Below are 24,673 nucleotides of genomic sequence, written 5' to 3'. Positions count from 1 at the left end.
CGCCTGTAAATGCAAAGGTACAGACCCTGACTTCCACAACCTGCTCCTTATCACCAGGCCAACACCTCCAGCACAGCTCAGCAGCACTTCAGGAGTGCAGGAGCACTTGACTTAGACCTTCATCCCCCTTAGATTTTCATCCTTCTGTTTACCCGCCATAGTCAGGTATAACAGGTTTCTGTTTTCCAGGCAGTATGCATTTCCTCCTGCACATGCTGATGCAGAGGAATCCTGTTCCTACATTTTAACTGCACTGCTCCATATGTTATCAGTACTGGCATATATCTTCTGGCCCTCACAGTAGCCACATGGCTGAATCCTTGTCAAAGAGCAGAACAACTGGAAGACTTAGGAGTTAGAACTCTTGGCAGTGATGTGCATTTATCCTATAAGTGAATAGCCAGACAAAACAATGTTGCTTTGAGGTCCCTCAGTTGGGAAGAATATTCCCTGCTTCTAATTTTTTAAATGAATTTTATTTAAAAGTAATGTTGAGATACTTAAAAGGACCTATATATAAACCACTTGCTTTTAAATTTATTGGACCAAAGGGAGCTATGACTGTCTGAAATAAAAGCTGCCTGTTCTATTGTATGCTTCAGCTCCAGGACTAGCAGCAGAATTTGCTTGAAGCAACAGTATGTGTTAACTTCTTTCTTTTAGAAATTAAAAGAACCAAACAAAAAAAAAAATTGTCAATCATTTTGATGTCACGTTTCCTACACTATTAACACAAGTTGTTAACAAAACAGAATAGCATACAATAGACACAGTAAAATTAAAATGTACTCTGACTGCCATACTGTCAGCTGGTATAAATCAGCACCATCCCATACACAGACTGTCAAAAATTTCAGACCACTCAGCTACATGAAAGGAGAACTAATCTACCAAATCAGCACTTCTACTATAACAATGAGACAGGGACACTCTGACACAGCATTAATTATTTCAATTACTTTCTGGAGATCTCACACAGGGATGAGATCAATGGAATCAAAGAAATGTCGGGTGGAAGAGGTTTCTGAAGGTCACCAAGTCCAGCCTCCTGTTAGAAGCAGTACTGTCACCACCACCAGATCAAGTCAGCAATTATTTTGGTCGTTTCTTGAAAAACTAGAGGACACAGATTCCACATGCCCTCCAGACAACCTTGAGGGTTGCTCTGAGGTTAGGATGTTATAATGATCTTTGCAGCACAGAACAGGCTACAAGAAAAAAGCTCCCTCAGCAACACTGACAGAACTGAAACTAGCAGTCTCAGAGGTGACTGGAATCAGTGGGCTGTAAGATTGCCATAGCAAAGAACAGAGAAGGAAGAAAAAAATAGCAAGAGTTCAAGTGAAGATTATGAGAAGGTACTCTCCAGTACAGAATTGCTCCTCCTGCTGCTGGAGACAGTAATAATTCTTTCATTTGGAAATATGCATTTTTATTTTTGCCTGCAGATACTTTTCTATTCCAGTTACTGTCTTCTCAGCTATCCTAACACTATTGCTCAGCAAAAAGAGGGGACATACTGCAGGCCTTGTTTTCCAGTGTTCTGGCATACACAGCAAAGCTCTCACTGTTTTGCTCTAGGCAACTATCATTTTAATATATGTCTAGAGTCTGTCCAAGGAGCAGCACTCTGCTCAGCTGTACACTGTCAAATTTATAAATGAAAAATGCCACACTGCTTGGATCCAGAAATTGTGGAAGAGTTTGGTTGGGTAAGACACATTCTACTGATTTGGATGAACCTTGAATTTGATGCAAGTGGGGATACATTATTTTGCCTATTGTGGGGGGTTGCTCCTGGCTGGATGCCAGGTGCCCACCATAGTGACAGTGCCTCTGTCACTGCCTTCCACCACTGGACAGGGAATAAAGAACGTAACAAAAGCCTCCTGGTTTGAGATAAAGACAAGGAGAGATCATACCGCAGTTGCCATCACAGGCAAAACACATTCAGCTTGGGGGAAATTAGTTTAATTTTTTCCAAATTAAAATCAAAGTAAGTTAATGAGAAAATAAGGAACAAACCTTAAAGCACCTTCCTCCCACCCCTCCCTTCTTCACAGACTCAACTTCGCTCCTCAGTTGTCCACCTCCTCTCCCTCAGTAGTTCAGGGGAGCAAGGAAGGGCAGCTGCAGCCAGTTCATCACACATCACATCATCATTGTCTCTGCCACTCCTTCCTTCTCAGGGAGAAGACTCCTTATGCTATTCCTCCTTCCCCTGCTCCCATAAGGGGTCCTTCCCACAGGAGACAGACCTTCACAAACTTCTCCAAAATGCGTCCTACCCATGGGCTGAAGTTCTTTATGAACTTTTCCAGAGTGGATCCCTTCCACAGGGTGCAGTCCTTCAGGAACAGACTGCTCCAGTGCAGGTCCCCACAGGGTGACAGAGCCTGCCACCAAACCTGCTGCAGTGGGGCTCCCCTATCCACAGGCCACAGGTCCTGCCAGGGGCCTGCTCCAGTATGAGCTCCCCACAGGGTCCCAATCTCCTTAAGGCATCCACCTTCTCCATCAGGGGATAAAGAATGCTGATATCCCAGAGGGTACCATCATCACTGATGGTCGAGAGCAGTGGTGGGTCTGTTTTGGAGCTGGCTGGCAGCTTCTTACAGGAGCCACCCCAGCCCAGCTACCAAAACTTCACCAAGCCAACACACCTATGCAAACATCAGCTTTGCCCATGAGAAAAGGGTCACATAACTCCCAAGTAAGGCAATTTCTCTGTGAGAATTTTGCATTAGTGGGTAGTGAAATAAAGCAAAAGTTTTCAGCCATTTTCCAAAGGATTAAGTCAGCCAAATCTAAAAGAGGGCTTAGGTACTTGAAATATAATTTAAGCAAACTGTGGTAACCTCAGCTCAGGACCATGATCTATAATACCCAATGAAATGTCAAACAGCTTATTAGACACCTCCTTTTCTGATCTGAAATAGCCCTGGATGCATGCAATTTGGTGTTTAGTTTGTGACCAGAACAACACTGGAATGACCTCTAGTTCATGTCAGGGATAGCAAACACTCATAGTGAGACACATCCCCATCACCCAGCATAGCACGTGGCTGGAGTTTTATTAGTAACAGGGTAAAACTAGCAAAACTCAAGCTTCCTTCAAACTGTAAATAATAGAAGAGGAAAACAGAATATGGGCATTTTGCACCTTTTACACTCCAGCTTTCAAGTTCTTATCTCAAGGGACCACCAGGTTCAACATCCTCCTTAAACTGAAGAAGTTCTGAGCTGCCTGTTTGCCACACAGCCTGGTAAATGAGAGGGTTTCCCAGGCCTCCTGTCAAAGCAGTCAGAGTGAACAGAGGGGAAACAGAAGAATGCTGGTCTGAGAGAAGGACAGGGAAGGCACAGTGAAAATTTTAAGCTGAGTTTTTTGAGTGCTTTCAGCATTCACATAGGAGATCTGTTTCCTACTTACATTTTATCCTAAGCAGTGACCAGAAAACAAACCAGAAACTGAAACTTTGAAAGAGCAGCTCTCAGCAGCTGCTCTGCAAGAGAACATCTTCTTTATGGAAGAGAGTTTCCACAAAGAAAATTTCACTCATAACTCAGGTTTGTGGGTTCTAGAGAGTGGAGATCAGACTAACTGGGTGCTTGGCTCTTTCCCTTGCCTTTCCTGATGCAGCACCATGCTGAGTATGCAAGTTTCTCATACTGTCCTGACAAGACTCTAATGCTTTCTCAGGATCTCCACTGCATCTGTATTTAATAACCTAAAACCACAGGAACACAGCAGCATCACAAAATGGGTGAATGTTGTAGGCACTACCCTGAAATGTGCAGGAACTTAAAAATAAAAAATAATTTTCTAGCCCTGTCATCATGGATCACAAACTCATAGTAAAATTTAGAATAACATAGCACACTTTGCAAACATTTCTTATAACAATTCCAAGACTTTGGAGGCCACATTTCAGGGTTGAAACTCCCTTCAAAGCAGGAGCACATGTTTCTGGGTTTTGCAGCTCTGATTAAAATGATGTTTCTCCCTCTTCTCCTTAAACAGAATAAAATTTGAAATTTAAATAATCATGGAACTATCCCTGATTATATCTCTTCCAGATGAGAAGTGATTTTTAATGCTGTCTTTGGTTTTATTCTAGCCTTAGCTGGTTATGTTGTGTAAGGATGTAAGGCCATACAAATGATCCCACAGGACGTGGTAGAAGCCATGGTAGTCTCAGATGATTGTATTCTGCATTCCTGCCTGAGCCACAGCTTCAGTTAAGAAACTGCCTCTATTAAAGACACTGCTAAGCAAGCCTGATTGGCTCTAAAAGTGCTTGCTTGAGTTACAGAAACATTCTAGCCACAACAAAATGAGGGAAATCTTACTATGTTAAATTCATTTCAGCTGTATTCTTGAAAATTTTTAGAGAAAACTTTTTCCTGGCTATTCATATTTGTATTATTATGATGTCTGAAAGTCTGAATCCTGCATCAGAAATCCTATACCAGAATCCCTAAATGCATGCCTATGCTCTCCTATCAAGAGCAAGGAATACCAAAAACACCTTTCCCTGAAAGAATTAGCTGTGTGAGTACATAAGAAATTTAAAACTTTCAAGATTTACTGTGTAAAGAAACCCTACTGAAAATATCTAGTGTGTATTGTAGCTGAAACATTTGCAGTTTGAGAAAATTGACAGAGAAGCTAGTTATATAAAATTTTGGAAAATTTAAAGAAAAATAAATCATATCCAACACAAATTAATTGTTTGAAATGTCATTACATATGTCTGTTTCTCAAAATTTTTACTAATCATAATTTAATGGGGTTAATCATAATTTTGTGGGGGAAGGGGGAAAATCCCTGTAATAATCACATAGTTTACCTTTTTATAATGTATCCTCCTTGTTCTGTAGTTGCTAAATTTAGCACAGGGCAATTAAAGGAGGCAGAGGTCCAAGAGAAGGGCTTCTAAAGAAGCAGAATCCTACTAATTTTACAAAAGCTAAATAAACCCATCAGTGTTCACTACTTTCATATGCTGCTTTACCCTCTGCCTCATTTTTAATGATAGCACTTTACTGCAAGCCATCTATGCCATAAATTTGCTTGAAAATTATATGTGATTTTTTAATCTCTAAGTGGAAAAGAAAATAAGCTACAAAGGCAGACTGAATGGTAACACAGATCTGACCATGCTCTTAAAATTATTCTGTTGTATCACATATAAATATAATATGTTGAAAATGAGGGGGGGAACCCCAAAGAACAGATATTACTTATCAAAACTGAGCATGAAGCATCACACTATAATGGTAACTGCAATTGTGAAAATTTTCACAAAGATATCAAAATACTAAAGCAGTGGAGAAAAAACACTATAGTCATAGAAAAAAGAACAGCGTGTCAGGGAGATGAGGAAGTGGGAAAAAGATGAAAGAAATTTGCATATGTTGGGATAAAAGGAAAAATAAAACTGGGCACAGTGAAAAATCTTAACTGCAATAAATTCTAATTCCTCAAAGTTTTTCCAAGAAAAGACAATGAATGTACATCTAGTACTGTACAGTGTTGTTTATGTGATTCATACTCTCTGAAAATATGCAGACAAGTAGAGGCAATAGCAAGACAAACAGTTTTCCAGAAATTATTGAAATTCACCACACTTATTCAAAGCAACTATGTTGAAACATTTCATTGCAAGAGGAAGACCCACAGGTAATTTGCAAATTAAAACTTAAGCTCTCTTCCTTTTTGCTTAGACACTTCCTGAATGAGGTTGCATATCCCATACAGTTTTCATGGTGAGTCCTATATTTTGCATGCTGGAAGTACAAGACATGCCATAGAGCAAAACAGGTCTTTGGCTCTGCTGACTGTTCCAAAGGATTAAGTCAAATATTATTTGAAGGACCATCTGTAGATCCCACAAAAGAGAATGAATGAATGAAAGCAGAGATACTTGTCTTAGAAAAAAACTCAGTATGTCATCTACTCTACATTTCTGCCTTAGGAAGAAAGACCTTTATCTGAGACATACGTGAGCTACATTAGACATATCTCAGCTATATTTTCTTAGTGTGTGTGTGGAGATCTCTATAAGCTCCACAGGCAATCCATCCCAGTGCTCAGCATCACTTGTTACTGTGATTTTCCAGTCTGTTCATGACCTTAGAAAATTCTGACCCACTGAATTCCTATGGTTGTGAATGCAGGGGTAATGCTGTGATATGTCTGTACCACTACTGAGTATACATTAATTTATTGGTTCTGTGATCATTCCCAGACAAGTAGTTCAGAGTTGGTCTGAAATTTCCTCGGCAAGACACTGCAGTTCGGGGCATACTTTCTGGTTTGTGTTTTTAAGATGGCAAATAATTTCCTGGTTTTCAAAAACTAGCCAATAAATGTTAACAAAATCAGGAAAAAATTATAAGGAAATATATTTTTCTGGCAGAATGAATACTACAAAAACATCTGTAATAGGTTGGTATATAAATCTTAGGGACCTCTCTCGGGAATAATGGTAACAAAACTCATAGAATTTCAAATGTGGGATCCTGGTTTGAACAACCACCAAGCCACAACACAGCACACAAAAGTGCAATTAAACTATTCCTAGACCTCACTGCAAGAATTCCAGCTAGGTCACACCACGTGGTCCCGTTAAAGTTATTACCACTCCTAGAAAACCTGTCCCACCCAGATTTCATCAAATTACAGGTAGTTTTCCAACTGCAAAGCAGTCAGATGTCTGTGGAAAGCACCTACTTCCAAGTCTCAATACCCTCACTACTTAGTTTTGTGTCCAAATAGAGCTGAAGGACAGATCAGATCCCTAAGATTAGGGATGAGAAAGATTTGTAAGCTAAAATTCACTGCCAATAATAAAGGCATCTTCTGCTTAGCTTGCATATATATCTCCTTTTGGGTTTATCAAAAATGTGTCTCCTGCTATTTGCAGGAGATTATATACCGATTGCACATAAGTGATGCTGATGTCTCGTAGTGAAGCTTCTAACACTGCCTTGTGTTTCAGTTCCAAGACATTTTGTAAGGTCCAGTTCCAACACCTTTTAAGTCTATGCCCTCAACTTCCATGACTTCTTGTATTCTGTGCTTGCTATTCCAGTCTCTTTCCAGACCTTGCAACCTTCTTCTGGAGTTCCTGAGAAAGAGAGAAGGGGAAAAGTACAAAAGCTACCATTGCATTTTTTGCCAGTTCTGAATTGCAGAGCTTTCTCCATCTCCACCTCTCTTATGAGAGCTGCTGGTACATGCTGTAACACTGAGGTACACTGCACTAAGTGAAGTCCCTGTTTGTGCCTGTCACTGGCTGTTTCCTTCTCAAGGGGAGAGGAAACATGACAGCACCTAACCAGTGGCAAAGGACACAACATGAAACTGTCTTATATCATTGCCAAGATATTTTGACCCAAAGAGCAAATGTGAAACACAGCCCAAGAGATAAGCCACCCAAATGTGCTAAATTGCAGCTCTTCCAAGCACCAGCAGGGAAGACAAGGAAAGATTCCTAAGCACATGGGTTAATATCACTCTAATACAATGACTCAATATGATTGAGCCCCTGAAGTTTTAACTAACGAGTACTTGACTTATAATTATAGTATTCAAAGCAGTTAATGAAAACATATAATTAAGACACACCACACAGGAAGGTCAGAACGCTTTTGTACTTGTGAAAACCAGAGAAATGAAATAACTTGAAGAGAGCCGCACAAGTGATTCGATGACAGGCAGAGAAGTAGACCCCAGGCTCTCTGTCTAGGGAATGCTCTCGTGGATTGTGCTGCAGCTCAGCAAATATTAGCAAAGGATATGTTTATATTTTTATACATCTCCTTCAGTCATCAGATATATCAATGCATTTACAAAAAAGTCTGTGTTGAACTGTACTCCTGTGATGAGATTTCATGTACCTCTCTCACTCACCCTGAGGATGTCAGGTCTCTGATCAGTCTCTTTAGACATTTGCCATGTCTAAAATTATGTTTTCAATCAGATTTTAGAGGACAACTAAATTATGCCACTCATGTTGTCATATCCATTTTCTAGAGGCTTGGGATCACTTTTAAAATATTAACTGTTTAATAATGAACAAAGAATAGCAATTTATGTCAGCTGACTTTGTGGACTAAGGGCTATAGTATATCACTGATTTTTCAGTGTGTAGTATTGAGCAAAAATGGACTGATCCATAGTATAAATATCCAGTAAAGAAACACCACGTATTTTGATTATGAATAGCAGGAACAAGAAGCAGTTATATATCAAGGATTTGCTGCCAATAACCTTTATAATTAGAGGGAAATCCCAGATTCAGTTTAGTGTTTCCTTCTTTATCCATAGCCTTTGGAAACATTACTGCATTAAATGGCAGACAATACAAATAATATTTCATAGTGTTCTGGGGAGTGTTTTTTAAATGTAGTACTCTTGATCTTTACCAGCTGTTGAATCAAATTTGGCATAAGCCTATTTCTTTGTGTACAGCCTGCAAACAATGTGGATTGTAAAATGAGTAGGGCACAAATCCAATTCCAATTGCAGGCTGGGATTCCCCTATGCTTTTACAGGGAAACTTGGTTGATAACTGTGTTTCCTATTGGGTGGGGCATGGAGACCATGCCCATAACACTTAATCTTCGAATACTAGAATATCACGTGAACTATAAAGCCAAGCTATTAAAATAAGGAAGAAGAAATAAATCATAACATGTAATAAAAGTTTAGTTGTTCATTTGCCATGATTCAACCCACAGCTGTATGTTTTTCACACTGTTTACAATTTTATATAATACAGGCATAAACATCCAGTGTCCTTTTATTTTCCTTTCCTGTACTGAACAGATGCACAGTTTGTGTTACAGTAATGAAACCCAAATATTGCCTTACACAAGGTAATGTAAGGATATCTTGCTGGATACCCATGTTAAACTAAGAATAATTCCTAAAGTTGAGATAACAGTTCAGTGCAGATGTTTTGCAAGTCATACGCCTCAAAATAGTTATGTCACCATTTGCCTTGTAAGTAGCAACCAGTGCTTTACTCAGATAAGAAGTACCCATGGAGGTCAAAACTGCTCACAAATATCTAGTGGACAAAGCCACACTAAAATCTAGTCTACTGGTCAGACTCAACAGTTTCAGTTATTAAACCTGCTAAAAAACTTCTGACAATACCCATAGTTTGAAAAACACAGAAAAATGCAAATTATTGCTTTTCATATTCCTTGCCTTATAAAGAACCACACAGCTTAAAGTTTGAATGCAGAAGAGAAATTTACTGTAAAAACTTCTGGGAAAACTTAATAAGAAAAAAAATTTCTATAATATTCACTTGTAACAACAGCAGCTGCAGAAATCTCTGATAGTTTTAAAATGACAATATCTCATTATCACATTAAGGAAATTGCTAGAAATAAGTAATTGATTCTCTACTTTTTGATCTGATGTGCTATAGCAGAAGGGAGCCCACACAGATTTCACACAGACAAAGGCAAACTGTAACCCCTGACTAGTGCCCCTAAGAAGAACACATCATGGGGAAGATGACTGCTCCCTTTTAGAATAACTCATGAGATGGATTGAGCCCACAAATCATGGTCAGTGATGCAGAGAAATGGAAGTTAATTTCAAAGGATAAATAAGTTTCCTTCATTAAGTTAGTCATGAGATTCTAAAGTTCATGTAGCTAAAGTGCTTTGCACTAGATTGAAAATGCTATGCTGGCAGTAATTTATCCTGATGAGATCATTGTTGTTCCCTCAGAGAAAACATTTTTGTCTTAAAAAGTCATTAATGCATTCAAGATTCTACTGAATGCAACCAGCAGAAACATCACATCCAGACCATTAACTGAATCTTGTCCCTAATATCACAAATGATTGATTGATTGATTGATTCTGCTATACTGGAAACAATGTATTTCCCCTGTAAATAAGAAAAATAAAACACACCTTTCTCAGTTAATCAGTCTTTAGTATTGGAAAAGTGTAAGACACACTCTTGAAGGTAGAGAAAGGGATCCAGTTTGCCAAACCTTAGGGCTGTGTCTAGAGGCAATTAGTGAATCAGTCTTCATAACACACATACCTAAGGTTTGACAAAGATACCCTTTGGGGCCCCCAGAGGTAAATCCTATCCCCTAGACTGAAACCCATCAAGAAAAGGTTGATATTGATTTTTACATGCTGAGTCTGATAGTCCTACACTCTTTGGAGGAATAAATTAGAATGACAAATCATTTCTATTTCAAACTCTCATTGCAGCAGACCAAGGAGCATAAATTATTTAAAATGCATGTGTATTTGCATTCATGAATATAAGTTCATAAAAATTCTTGAAAAGTATTTGGGTACATCTAGAGATTAATCTCTTATGGCTATATTTTATTATTCTAAAAACATCTAAGTAGATAAAGACTACAGAACTTGCATACAGAAACATAAACTATAGTACATGAATATTTAAATACAGACAAATTTTTTTTTGCTCAATCTAGTATTTTAGAAAAACATTTCCTGATGTTTTTCTAGGATACATATATTAAATATAAAATAAGTTACTTCAACATGAACTAACTTAATATCTGGGAGTACCACCACATTAAAACAATCATTAGAATGTCTCACTGGTTGTCCTAAGTACTGAAATCGTCAAGCAGTTTATACAGACAGCCAAGTTCTTTCATAGTATCAATTTCACTTCTCTGTAGGTAGCACACAGTTATCATCCTCCACTAAGACTGAAAGTCAGATTGCCTATTATTTAATTCCTTTTTGTTTTAACTGATCTTTCACTGTATGCGAAGTTTACAATTTCAGAATGCCGAGAGCAGACTATCTCCATACTGCCCCTTTGCGGGGATATTTGGAATTGTACAAACCCAAAGCCATTAAAGACGGTGTGGTTCACACCCCTTCATGCACATACAGAAGTCATTAAATTTAATACTGGTTACATTCAAACCACAAAATGAAGAACATGTTTTACTCTTTCTCATGCTTAATTCATTTATTCACAGCAAATTCAGTGTTTCATATGTTCCTAAAATAATTAGCAATTTCTGAAACCTCTCATTCCTCCCTCTCACATCTCTTTGGCACCACTGCTGTTGTAAAAACTGACTCTGGAAAAGTAATGAATATCAACAAAATCTTTTTTTTCAAATACAAAAGACAGATTTTAAACTAACAGCAGCAGTTGCAAACAGACAAAGCTGAATTTTCCTACCCCCTTTCAGAGTAATTTTTGCCACTTTGGATACTTAATTCAGAATGACAGGAATATAAAGTGAATGTTCAGGACAGCTGAAATATTTTTCCCTTTTTGCTTTCTTGCTTTTCCTACAATTATTTTGGTAGCCTATAACTACTATATTAATAGACAGCAAATTGGAACAAGTAAGAGATTACCTGAGAACAAGAAAGTCCACATTCTTCAATCCTGGGAATAATCTGACAATCAGCATTCCAAAACAGAATTATTAGAAGAATCTGAACATAAGAACTTATCATTCTAAATTAAAAAAAAAAATTACAAAAAGCAAAACCTCAGAAGAAACCTTCAACTCTGACAATTCTCCTTCTTGTGCCAAAACTTTAATATGAATTTTAGTCCCTCCCACAGCACCTCTGAGCTCCTCCCTCTAAAACTTTCCAAAGACAGAAAATTGCTAGTTCTGGGAAACATAAAGCATGCTCAACTCATTTCGTATGTTCCAAACTGAAAAATAGGAAACAGTGATTTCTGACAATCACGGTACAAACCTCTTCCTTCTGGTTTTCATCACAACAGCATTAGATCAGTTTCAACAGATTTCTTTTCTGTAAATTCCATATATAAATAGGAATTTTGTTTCTAGAGTGATGTACCAGACAGGTTCATGAGTATTCAAATGCAGTCTTATTTTTCTGGTTTTTTAGTGCTTTCAATGAGAAGAAAACCAGCTTTGCCAAAGTGGGTGGTCTTGGAACATTAGTTTCCTCTTTTTCATCAGCAGGAACACCAGATTCTTTCACCCTAGAAATCTGAGCCTTGGATTTTTTTCTACTATTATCTAATTGTATCAGTAGCAGCACCTTATCCTATAGCCCATCTCCAGCTTTGGAAATAGGCATGTTTTTTCAAAGGTCAACACCACCAACTCTGAGAGCAGGGCAGGAGTGAGTCACAATACCTCAATACCTGTTAGCATAACAGGATGCCCAGGACTGCCTCTCTGGGTGCTGTGTTTCACACAGTCCCACTGCCCTTTGTAAGGAACATGTCAAAAACACACTCTCTGGTTGGTGTGGAGACCACATGTGACATGCCTAAGGGAGTTTTCCTCCACAGAGAGGGCTTGCTCACCACTGACAGACATCTTTCAGTAGGACAGTGCCAGGGCCCAAGTACTCAGTGCTCTTACCAAACCTTTTACATCAGTTACAGTGGGGAATATACAACTAACAGCATCGCCTGCAATCTGGCTTTATGCATAAAATACAATGTCTACTCAGCCAGTGTATCTATTGCACTTGTATTTTAGATACCTCATGTGAGTCCAGTTTGCCAATTTTCCAAGAAGACTTTATTTTTTAGATAAGCACCATCAATCACCATACTGAATAAAATGTAATTTAAATGTTTTGGTTGAAAAACAACAATTAAATTGTGTCATCTTATAGAAGCTTGGACATTAAGGAGTTAATTTGTCGCTATGCCTCAAACTCTGATGCTGATGGCCACTCGAGCAGGCAAGTTAGAGCAGGTGGTGGCTGGAAAGGGGGGCCCTGTGGCGGTAGGGCAGCACCTTTCTGGGGCCCACTTCCCTCTTCTGGTCCATGGTGACCACATAAAGCACAAGAAGGAGTCAGGAGCTATTGAGAAAGGGTCAATCCAGAGGAAGTGGATTGAGACCACCTAAATACCCTCAAAGCCCCCGGCCCATTACCAAATCATGGGCATCAATGAATCCTGACTAGTCATAGAAATGGGATGTGACACATCTATGCACAAAAATACTGAAGATCAAAAACCTGCCCAGTCCACTCTCCTGTGCCTAAGAGGACGAGAGGATGCTTAGAAGAAATAACAAAGTTAAATATCCTACTTCCATGGATTATTTTAACATGCATGCTGACAAATTGCAATGACCTGGATCTTACAGATTTACTGAGCCAAAAGCCATGTGCACATCACTGATTTTAACAGCTGCTTCTGGAACTCTCTTAAATGTATTTGTAAAACAACTCCTTTTATCTATTTATCCTTTCAGTTTTCAAATCTCCTTGGAGCTATGAACTTTACAATTAACCTGTTTATTTTCTTTGTTTGGATTTTAAAACCGCTTCCAAATAGTTCAGTTGGATTCCCCCTTGTTGCTTTAAAAATACAGAACACCCATTTCCATCTCACCTTTGCAAAATAGTCACAGCTTTTTACTATATCCTTTTGTAAGATGAAGGTCCGGCAGACAACATTCAGGAGTGACCTATTCAAGGTTGTTTTACTCTCTAGCAAATGTCATTTTGAGTCTCCTTAGTGCATCATTTACCTCCAGTTTCCACAGAAATTAATGGCATGACTTGCCTTAAGAAATTTTATTCTCTTACTGTTTCTGGTATTTCTTAGGGCACCTCTGTCACATTCTGAATAAAGCTGATCAAAGCACGGATCTAACAATGTACTCTTTCTATGCAGGAACTGTGTTTCAGTCAAGAGAGTTTCTGTGTGGACTCAAGCTGTTAAGTTCAACAGGCAACAATTTTATTGTTATTTGCTTCACTTGAACTTTTTTTTTAAAATCATGTCTAAACTAGCTACTTTACTGTTCCTGCATGATTTGTATCCTGGAATTACTGTGTTCATCCACTGTTTATATTACATCAGGTTTCAGAACCCCCATTAAGATTCTCACTAAAAGCTGGGCAGTATAATTGACCCATGTCACATTTTTTTGAAAACTATCAGTTATGTAGAAGCATGCATTTGAAATTCACAGGGACAATATCTCTTAGGCTCCATGCTTAAATGGGACTCCAATTCTTGACCATAATTTTGAATTTTTTTTTTCTAACAGATGTCATTTTATCCTTGCTAGTCACTATACCTTACCTATATTTTAATCCACATTTGTCTTTAGTTTGATGCTTTCATTACTTTATCCCTGAAGACTGGATGATAGCAAAAAGTATTGTTCTGTTTCTACCAATGCTCCCTCCATCTTCAGAAAAAAGACCCTTTAAAAACCCTTAATAGGAAGGGCCTTCTTTTGCACTTTGGTAATAGAGATATTTTGCACCCTAGATCTTTATTAAAGCACTGGTCAAGAACACAGAAAAGCCAGAATCTAAACATTTCAGTCCAAGAAGGTTTGGGTCCAAATCTTTCACATTTCAGGATGGTAGCTTGGTGGTTCAGGGTGTTTTTAATCAAATGCACAGGTCAACCTTAGAGTACAGAGTGAAATCCAATATTTTAGATTCCCCATTTTCTCTTGGGTCAAGTTGGATCTCTGGACCATCAGCTCCTGTACCTTTTTCTTAATTAGTCAAGTATTCTTGGATACATACTTGGCCCCCTTCAAAAGAGAAAATCATTCCACCCCTGGTCAAGTTTGTATGGGAAACGTTTGAAAATGAAAGTTACGACAGATGTATCCCCAGACATACCTAAGCAGCCAGCAATGGATTTTGTGACCTGATGTGTTGGAGTTTAAGGACAAAACTCCAAAGAGATTTCTGCTTTGGCTACATTACTTTTTGACTTTGTTAAATTAACATCAATGTCCATGCTGGAAGGCATGTCCCTGTCACATCCATGTTGGAGAAGTCCCAGCCTTCTATGCAGCACAATAGCCACATTCACACTACATTTTGCAAGAGGATCCTGTGACATATCACTATGTTCTTCCCAGTTTCACCAACACAGGCACACATGCAATACTAGAACAGTCCCCTGGCTATTATTTTAACCCTGTGTGCAGTTGTATTGATTTCTCCAAGCAACAGACATTGTGCCTCCAGATCACATACATCAAACATAAGATACTGGAACTTGACAGCTTCTTGTCATGCTCTGGAGTGGAGTGGTGTGAGGTGCTACTGTCATCACAACAAAATACTCACAAGGGATTCAGAGCTGCTTGGGAACTGCACTTTTCTGGGACTGTGTCTGTATCTCCTGTCCAGAGTGAGCCTGTGCAGCCAGGGCAGGTGAGCAGCAGAGGCACCTGTACCCCAGAGAGACACAAGACAGGCTGGTGAAACACAAGCTGCCCAGGGCTTCTGGACTCAACAAGTTGCTGATTCACAGTCCAAAGACAACCACTACTCATTTCATCTGTGTGATTCAAGGGGACCCTCACTCTCCTCACTCACCATCCCTTTCCTTCAAGAGTCACGAGCATTCAGCAATGACAGCAAACATAGGCAGCACCTTAGCTGCACTGCTTACAACCCAGGCACAACCCACAGATGTTTAAGACTTCCTAAGATTGGAATCATACAATCATAAAGTGGGAATTTTAAAGATATTATAGTTCTAAATTAGGCTGTTGAAAGTCCTGTGCATTGTTAAAGAAATAAAATTAAGAAAATGTATTTTTAAATTATTAAAGAAAATAATTTTAGACCCCTCTGAAATTGTTAATAAAATTATTAAAGAAGAAAATTAAAAACTTGAGTGTTGAATAAAATCTGCTTAGAAAAAAGTAAAAGAATAATAAAAAATTATATTCACAATTATCCAAAATGTTTGTGGACAATCTATACTTTTATGAACTTAAAGCTCAGAGAAACTGGAATTATTAGCACATGTGGAGGAGTTGCAACTAAAAGTAAATCATTCATGCACCTTGTGCACACAACTTATTTTTTTTCAGGAGGTGCTTCAGTCTGCTTTTTTTCATTTTACTCAGCTAAAATTTTTCTTAGTTTTACCTATCTATTTTTTTTAAGCTAGGAACCTAACTCCTGGTATAAGCTAAGCAGTCAGCCATGGCATTAATTCCAGTGATACCCAAAGGCAAGAAATGGCACATTTCCAAGCAGAAACCCTTCTAACATGGCACATAGACATTTCTCTCACCAGGCTGACCTCAGAGAGGGATATGATTTTTGTCCTTTAACAGGCTTTCTAGCTTTGCTGTGGAAACAGATCATCTACCAGCAGACACTAATTAAAACTTCAAGCTATCAAGATTTACTGTGTCAAACATCAATACAAAAAGTCCTTTGGTAAAGAAGGATGGGGGTGCTGGTTTGAGTTACGAAAACATTGACACACAGAGTGAGATTTACAGTGAAACTTTCTCTGCCTGAGAAATGCTTTTCATTTCAGCAGCCAGCCCTACATTAATTATGATTTTAAAAGGCTGCCTCTTACCTCCATGATTTTTCTTCTTGCAGGGTGTAAGACAATTCAGCCTCCAGAGAGGTATCCATGGTTGGGGCTCCTTGTTTACCAGGCATGCAGGGAGATTGTCCAGTCTCTGCTGTGCTGAACAGAGCAGGAAGGGAGCCATGGCCAGGCAGGGAGCCCTGGGATGTTCATCTTCACTGGAAAGCAGAATCAATGGCTGGCAGCTCCATTACAACCTCTTTTTTTATTCCCATCCCTTGCTAATCTAAGATGACTAAAAAACCTCAGATACACTCATATGTCTTAAATATTTCTTATCTCAGGGTCAATTCAAATTTTAACTCAATCATCCTGTTTAGGCTATTTAATTTTTCTCTCTTTTTTTCATTAATGCTATTTTTTTCACTTCTTATTAAAACACTTTAGTTCCCCAAGAGAAATGCAAACATCTCCTATTGTATATGCTTTGTTTCTTCATAGTCACTCCTGACAGAAAAAAAAAAAAAATTAAAAAAATCAGGAGCTGTTTAAAATGTTCTCACTCTTTAGAAGAGAGCACCTCAAGCCATTTGACTCAAAAGGAAGTTAAAGTACCTTTGTCTGCTTTGTTGATATAAGCATTTTGTGGAAAGAAAATTCCATCACTTGTGCAACTTCCCTTAATTTCTTTTCCCACCTAAATCATTTACAAAAGTAATATCTACTTATATCTAACCTGAATAACCAATGCCCATCTTCACTTGACTTGTACAGCAGAGGCCCATACCCCCAAAAATACTTATTTACTTATTCTAACATCTCTTTACGAATGTCCTTCTTAATTTCAATGGCTGTTAATGTTAAGCCTGACATTTTTATATCATTTTCCTCCAGTAGTTTTGAAAAACGTTTAGCCTGGAAGATACAATAGACACATGATTTCCTATCTCAGGAAGTGTCACCCTTCAGGCTTACATATCCCAGGATCATAAACATGTCAATGTATATAAGAATATTTCAGTTCAGACATCAAAACTGAGAAGATTGGCACCATGCCCATGTACTTTTAATTATCTCCCCTTTATCTAGAACAAAGTCTTACATTTTTGTTTTCATTTTCTCCTGAGCAAAGAAATCATATATTAGATTGATCTAAAGGAGTAATAGTGATGTTTTTATAGACAGGTTCCTACTGACTATTACTTGTTTCCTGAAACCACTGACCTGTGCAGGTGAAAATACAAAGTGTACAAATGATGCAAGTTGATGGGGTGAGAGAGGCACTGACCATTGCCACCTGTGATTCCATAACTCTCAGAACCTCTGGAGAGCCTGAAGCAGTGCCTAAGTGACAGACCCAGATCCTCCTGGTAGAGAGGCCCAGAATTGCTCTGTTCTTCTTCCCCATATAATTCTCCTGTAATTCTTTATGGGAAATCTTCTCATAGAGTTCTGTGTTATATCCTTGAGCAAAGAATGCTCTGTAACTTCCTGCAGGGGGATACAGTGTGGGTAAATGAAGGTAGTATAGAATGTAATCTTATCCCCTAAAGAGTTGCAGCTGAACCAATTACTAAAGATTAGGAGCAGGCCTGATGTTAACAAGCCACACCTGTAGCCAATAACAACAAGTGGTATAAAAGAGTGGGTTGGTGTCAGGAGTCAGATGGCTGCTGCAAGGACCAAGAAGAGGCAGAGCTTAGAGGAGCTGCCTGTGGCAGACATCAAGGAGGTATAAGGCTCTGGCAATATGGAATCCTTGCTCTATAATGATAAGAGAACGCTGGGTATATAAGACAACATTTTCCTTCTTTAAAATTGGAGCACCTTCCATCCATCTTGCTCTGAGTTGCAGCATTCAGCATTATTTAAAATGATACCAGTCTGTTTTTGTGATCTTTGGCAGGGCCAGCTGTTCTTTATCACACAGAGAGGAGTAGCAGTTCAAATGGTTATTCCATTACTGATCCGTAGCTTAGTTTTAGAGATGCCTCATTCACCTCATCAGTTCACTTGCTCCTAATTAATTTGGTAGATCATCAACAAATTACATCCCTTATTAATAATCTCATAAGTGAGATTTATGGCCAGCATTGCTATCACAGCCATGGAGATAAAATTGAAATCTGTCTTCTATCTATGGATATTTATCTTGCCTCATGCATTTTACCGGCAGCTTTTATTTTTTTCCTCACATTTTATAAAATTAACTCAGTATGGACAATGAAAATCATATTGCAGTAATCAGTAGAGTCTACACAATTAAAAATTAAATACTACATTAAAATACATACAAATAATGAATTGAAATAGGAAAGGAAAAGACGCTTGAAACAGAGGCTAGATTTGAAATAATGTATTCTTATATCAGCCTCAGGAGATCTGCCCAACATGGAAGGCCCTCCACTTTAAATGCCACATTTGTTTTATGCACTGAAACCAAGTATTTTGAAAACTGAAGTGAAATAAGAGTTTCAATCACAGATCAGAATTCATAAAGTCACAGTCTTGTGTTTTGTCTCTTTCCCACTGGCGTCTCTTGGCCTGTGTGGATTTAAATGAGGTGGTGAAAAATTGGAGCTTGCCTGGGAAACCATACCTGCCTCAGCCATGATTTAATAATGTTAATATTTTTTCAAGTGGTATTTTTTTCAACATTGAACTGTGCTTTAGAGAAGATATTTGGTAATAATTTCTTTTAGAACAATGTCTTAAGAATCATTGCAAGGGAGAAAGGCTGTTAGGTTAATGGATGATGATGGCATTGTAGTTTCCTCTGCAAATATGGGGTGAGTGGCAACTATTGAAAACAGAAAGTTTGTTAATGGCAATAAAAACACAAAAAACACAGGAGAAATTGAAGTCATAAATTTCCTGCAATTTCCAGACTTATTAGACAGCTAATCTACTTGTGTGGAGTGATCATTGGTTTTCATCACTCACATTGGAGAGAGTAAAGGAAAGCATTGAGTATTTATTCTAATTTATAGTAGTTGATGTGCATACACAACAACAAAGTAACAATCTACTACTGGATGAAAGAATTGGCAAAGAGTTCACTGCTCCAGAAAAATCTTCAACAGCTATGGGCCCATGAGTTTTCCTGAGAGGAGATAGATGCAAAGCCCAAAGCTGGGTAAGAAAACAAAGCTCTATATTCAGAGGGCTGCAGAGCAGCTCTGTTTATTCAGAGCTGGGAGTGAGGTGGATCTCCCTGACAAACTTCACTCAATGTTGTTTTGCCTTTAATAAGTAAATAAATAAATACTTTAAAAAAGTATTACTTGATTCAACATAACGTGTAGCCTCTTGTTACTTACAGTTTAGGATTCAGACCGTGCTTGTGTTTGTCTGAGGTAGAATATGAGAGTCCTTTGAGGGGAGGCAGGTGCCTCGGGTGTGGCTGAGCACCATGAGGGTGGCATGCAGTGTAGCCTGCATGTAACAGAGGTGGCGGCAGATGCCGATCGTGCCCCTGAGGGGCTGCGAGGGTGTCTGGGGACAGGGGGATGAGGGCTGTGTTGTTGAGGGGCACCGCAGCGGGCGGTTCCCGCCCATGGGGGTGCGTGAGCCCCTCAGCTCCCCTCAGAGCTAAGGGCGGTTACTCGACGCTGCCGGGGGCGCCCTCAGCTCCCCTCACGATGAGGGCGGTTACTCGAAGCCCCTGTGGCTGTCACTCCCGGCGCGGCGTCGGGCGGGTGACGCGCCCGGGCCGGGGGCGCCCTCGGGCAGTCCCTGGCGTGAGGCAGAGGAGGAATGGAGGTCCCTAACGCGTCTGCATGGTGTTTCGGTTCGCGGGAGGAAGCCATGAGGTAAGTCAGAGGGGAGAAAAAAAACTTCATGGGTGGGAATGCTGGAATTCCCTGGCATCACCTGGAGAGCATGGAATGAAATATTTTGGTGTCAAGTTGAGGAATGTGGGAACAAAAGCCGCAGTAATCTGTGGCAATACTGTAGCGGGCATCTTTTGAAAGAAAAACCCTTCTCAAAGGAAGAAAATTGGTTTTGGGGAGAAATCTGAGGTAATTTGGGGAGGGTGGGCAGAGAAAATTCTGTGATAACACCTGAGATCATTTTTAATGCCCAAAAAGACCATTTTGGGGGGTAAAATGTGATTTCATATGCTATGGAATGAAGGAATAATTTGGAAAGAAATCGTGAGGTAAAGTGTGAGGACCAGAGTGAGCAATGAGGGAGAGGTGGCTCTCCAGGTGATGCTGAGGGGATCTGAGGGAATATGAGTGTAAGACCCATGTGCTGCTGAGGGGCCATGAGTGTTCCTGAGGGGAAGTACATGTAAAGCCCAAAGCTGGGTAAGAAAATAAAGCTCTATATTCAGAGGGCTACAGAGCAGGTGTTTGTGTATTCTGGGCTGGGAGTGAGGTGAATCTCTCTGACAAACCTCACTCAATGTTATTTTGCCTTTAATTTCACTCTGATTTGTAAATTCCGAATTACAAGGTATCAATAGCATACTCATATTTGTCTAAAGCTGTGTCATATTTCTGTGAGAGTTTGTTGGTTTTACTCCCACCTCAGTTTCTACTGTGTAATCCTAAGTCTACTGGTGGTCATTGATGGAGACTTCTGTAGTGTTCCTTCTGTTTAAAGTTTTTACCTCTGTCTTCAGGACATTTTTAGTGTATCTTGGGTATTTTTAGTCTGTTATGTTTTTAGCTGAAATTTGGGTTTGCTGGATGTATTACAATGTGCTGTTTTGGTGTGGATGGTGCTTGCTATGTCACTGGCTTTGCTGTCTTGCTTGTTTCACCTGCATCTCTTGGTCCAATATTACTTGTTACCATTACTTGATTCAATATAATGTGTAGCCTTTTGTTACTCACGGTTTAGCATTCACATGGTGCTTGTGTTCCTCTGAGGGGGAATATGTGAGTGCTTTGAGGGGAGGCACGTGCCCCGTGTTCCTCTGAGGGGACCTGAGGGTCATGGAAGGGATGGCAAATGCCCTGTGTGTTGCTGAGAGGGCGTGGTTGTTACTGAAGGAGTGGTGCGTGCCCTGCATGTTGCTGAGGGGACACAAAGGTGATTTGGGGGGAGGCAGGTGCCTCAGATGTGGCTGAGCACCATGAGGGTGGCATGCGGTGTAGCCTGCATGTAACTGAGGCGGTGGCAGATGCCGATCATGCCCCGAGGGGCTGTGAGGGTGTCTGGGGACAGGGGGATGAGGGCTGTGTTGCTGAGGGGCACCGCAGGGCGCGGTTCCCGCCCATGGGGGTTGCGTGAGCCCCTCAGCTCCCCTCCGAGCTGAGGGCGGTTACTCGACGCTGCCGTGGCCACCAGGGGGCCACCTCAGCTCCCCTCACGCTGAGGGGGAGACCTCGAAACCTCCAGGGACCGCCCTCAGCTCCCCTCACGCTGAGGGTGGGGGGAAACTTGAAACCACTGTAGCCGCCAGGTGTGCCTCGCCCTCAGCTCCCCTCAGAGCTAAGGGCGGTTACTCGACGCTGCCGGGGGCGCCCTCAGCTCCCCTCACGATGAGGGCGGTTACTCGAAGCCCTTGTGGCTGTCACTCCCGGCGCGGCGTCGGGCGCGTCAACGCGCCCGGGCCGGGTGGCTCCCTCGGGCAGCCCCTGGCGTGAGGCAGAGGAGGAATGGAGGTCCCTAACGCGTCTGCACGGTGTTTCGGTTTGCGGGAGGAAGCCATGAGGTAAGTCAGAGGGGAGAAAAAAAACTTCATGGGTGGGAATGCTGGAATTCCCTGGCATCACCTGGAGAGCATGGAATGAAATATTTTGGTGTCAAGTTGAGGAATGTGGGAACAAAAGCCGCAGTAATCTGTGGCAATACTGTAGCGGGCATCTTTTGAAAGAAAAACCCTTCTCAAAGGAAGAAAATTGGTTTTGGGGAGAAATCTGAGGTAATTTGGGGAGGGTGGGCAGAGAAAATTCTGTGATAACACCTGAGATCATTTTTAATGCCCAAAAAGACCATTTTGGGGGGTAAAATGTGATTTCATATGCTATGGTATGAAGAAATAATTTGGAAAGAAATCGTGAGGTAAAGTGTGAGGACTAGAGTGAGCAATGAGGGAGAGTTGGCTCTCCAGGTGATGCTGAGGGGATCTGAGGGTCACTGAGGGAATATGAGTGTAAACCCCGTGTGCTGCTGAGGGGCCATGAGTGTTCCTGAGGGGAAGTACATGTAAAGCCCAAAGCTGGGTAAGAAAATAAAGCTCTCTATTCAGAGGGCTGCAGAGCAGGTGTTTGTGTATTCTGAGTTGGGTGTGAGGTGAATCTCTCTGACAAACCTCACTTAATGTTATTTTGCCTTTAATTTCACTCTGATTTGTAAATTCCGAATTACAAGGTATCAATAGCATACTCATATTTGTCTAAAGCTGTGTCATATTTTCTGTGAGAGTTTGGTGGTTTTACTCCCACCTCAGTTTCTACTGTGTAATCCTAAGTCTACTGGTGGTCATTGATGGAGACTTCTGTAGTGTTCCTTCTGTTTAAAGTTTTTACCTCTGTCTTCAGGACATTTTTAGTGTATCTTGGGTATTTTTAGTCTGTTATGTTTTTAGCTGAAATTTGGGTTTGCTGGATGTATTACAATGTGCTGTTTTGGTGTGGATGGTGCTTGCTATGTCACTGGCTTTGCTGTCTTGCTTGTTTCACCTGCATCTCTTGGTCCAATATTACTTGTTACCATTACTTGATTCAATATAATGTGTAGCCTTTTGTTACCTCCGGTTTAGCATTCACATGGTGCTTGTGTTCCTCTGAGGGGGAATATGTGAGTGCTTTGAGGGGAGGCAGGTGCCCCGTGTTCCTCGGAGGGGACCTGAGGGTCACGGAAGGGATGGCAAATGCCCTGTGTGTTGCTGAGAGGGCGTGGTTGTTACTGAAGGAGTGGTGTGTGCCCTGCATGTTGCTGAGGGGACACAAAGGTGATTTGGGGGGAGGCAGGTGCCTCAGGTGTGGCTGAGCACCATGAGGGTGGCATGCGGTGTAGCCTGCACGTAACTGAGGCGGTGGCAGATGCCGATCATGCCCCGAGGGGCTGTGAGGGTGTCTGGGGACAGGGGGATGAGGGCTGTGTTGCTGAGGGGCACCGCAGGGCGCGGTTCCCGCCCATGGGGGTGCGTGAGCCCCTCAGCTCCCCTCCGAGCTGAGGGCGGTTACTCGACGCTGCCGTGGCCACCAGGGGGCCACCTCAGCTCCCCTCACGCTGAGGGGGAGACCTCGAAACCTCCAGGGACCGCCCTCAGCTCCCCTCACGCTGAGGGTGGGGGGAAACTTGAAACCACTGTAGCCGCCAGGTGTGCCTCGCCCTCAGCTCCCCTCAGAGCTAAGGGCGGTTACTCGACGCTGCCGGGGGCGCCCTCAGCTCCCCTCACGATGAGGGCGGTTACTCGAAGCCCCTGTGGCTGTCACTCCCGGCGCGGCGTCGGGCGCGTCAACGTGCCCGGGCCGGGAGGCTCCCTCGGGCAGCCCCTGGCGTGAGGCAGAGGAGGAATGGAGGTCCCTAACGCGTCTGCACGGTGTTTCGGTTTGCGGGAGGAAGCCATGAGGTAAGTCAGAGGGGAGAAAAAAAACTTCATGGGTGGGAATGCTGGAATTCCCTGGCATCACCTGGAGAGCATGGAATGAAATATTTTGGTGTCAAGTTGAGGAATGTGGGAACAAAAGCCGCAGTAATCTGTGGCAATACTGTAGCGGGCATCTTTTGAAAGAAAAACCCTTCTCAAAGGAAGAAAATTGGTTTTGGGGAGAAATCTGAGGTAATTTGGGGAGGGTGGGCAGAGAAAATTGTGATAACACCTGAGATCATTTTTAATGCCCAAAAAGACCATTTTGGGGGGGTAAAATGTAATTTAATATGCTATGGAATGAAGAAATAATTTGGAAAGAAATCGTGAGGTAAAGTGTGAGGACCAGAGTGAGCAATGAGGGAGAGGTGGCTCTCCAGGTGATGCTGAGGGGATCTGAGGGTCACTGAGGGAATATGAGTGTAAACCCCGTGTGCTGCTGAGGGGCCATGAGTGTTCCTGAGGGGAAGTACATGTAAAGCCCAAAGCTGGGTAAGAAAATAAAGCTCTCTATTCAGAGGGCTACAGAGCAGGTGTTTGTGTATTCTGGGCTGGGAGTGAGGTGAATCTCTCTGACAAACCTCACTCAATGTTATTTTGCCTTTAATTTCACTCTGATTTGTAAATTCCGAATTACAAGGTATCAATAGCATACTCATATTTGTCTAAAGCTGTGTCATATTTCTGTGAGAGTTTGTTGGTTTTACTCCCACCTCAGTTTCTACTGTGTAATCCTAAGTCTACTGGTGGTCATTGATGGAGACTTCTGTAGTGTTCCTTCTGTTTAAAGTTTTTACCTCTGTCTT

At 41.1% G+C, this 24,673-nt stretch overlaps 1 protein-coding gene across 1 annotated transcript in view; it reads right to left on the bottom strand.

The window, feature by feature from the left end:
* IL17REL (interleukin 17 receptor E like) overlaps nucleotides 1-11,508 on the bottom strand; it is a 42,937-nt gene extending 31,429 nt beyond the window's left edge. The window contains exon 1 of the mRNA XM_058023499.1: nucleotides 11,407-11,508. Within this exon, the coding sequence (XP_057879482.1) occupies nucleotides 11,407-11,508 (102 nt within the window). The remainder of the gene's footprint in view (nucleotides 1-11,406) is intronic.
* Nucleotides 11,509-24,673: the final 13,165 nt, after the last annotated feature.

Source organism: Melospiza georgiana, chromosome 4 (assembly GCF_028018845.1).
Source record: "Melospiza georgiana isolate bMelGeo1 chromosome 4, bMelGeo1.pri, whole genome shotgun sequence".
NCBI lineage: Eukaryota > Metazoa > Chordata > Aves > Passeriformes > Passerellidae > Melospiza > Melospiza georgiana.
The sequence above is the reverse complement of the archived record's forward strand: the minus strand, read 5'-3'. Positions and strand labels throughout refer to the sequence as shown.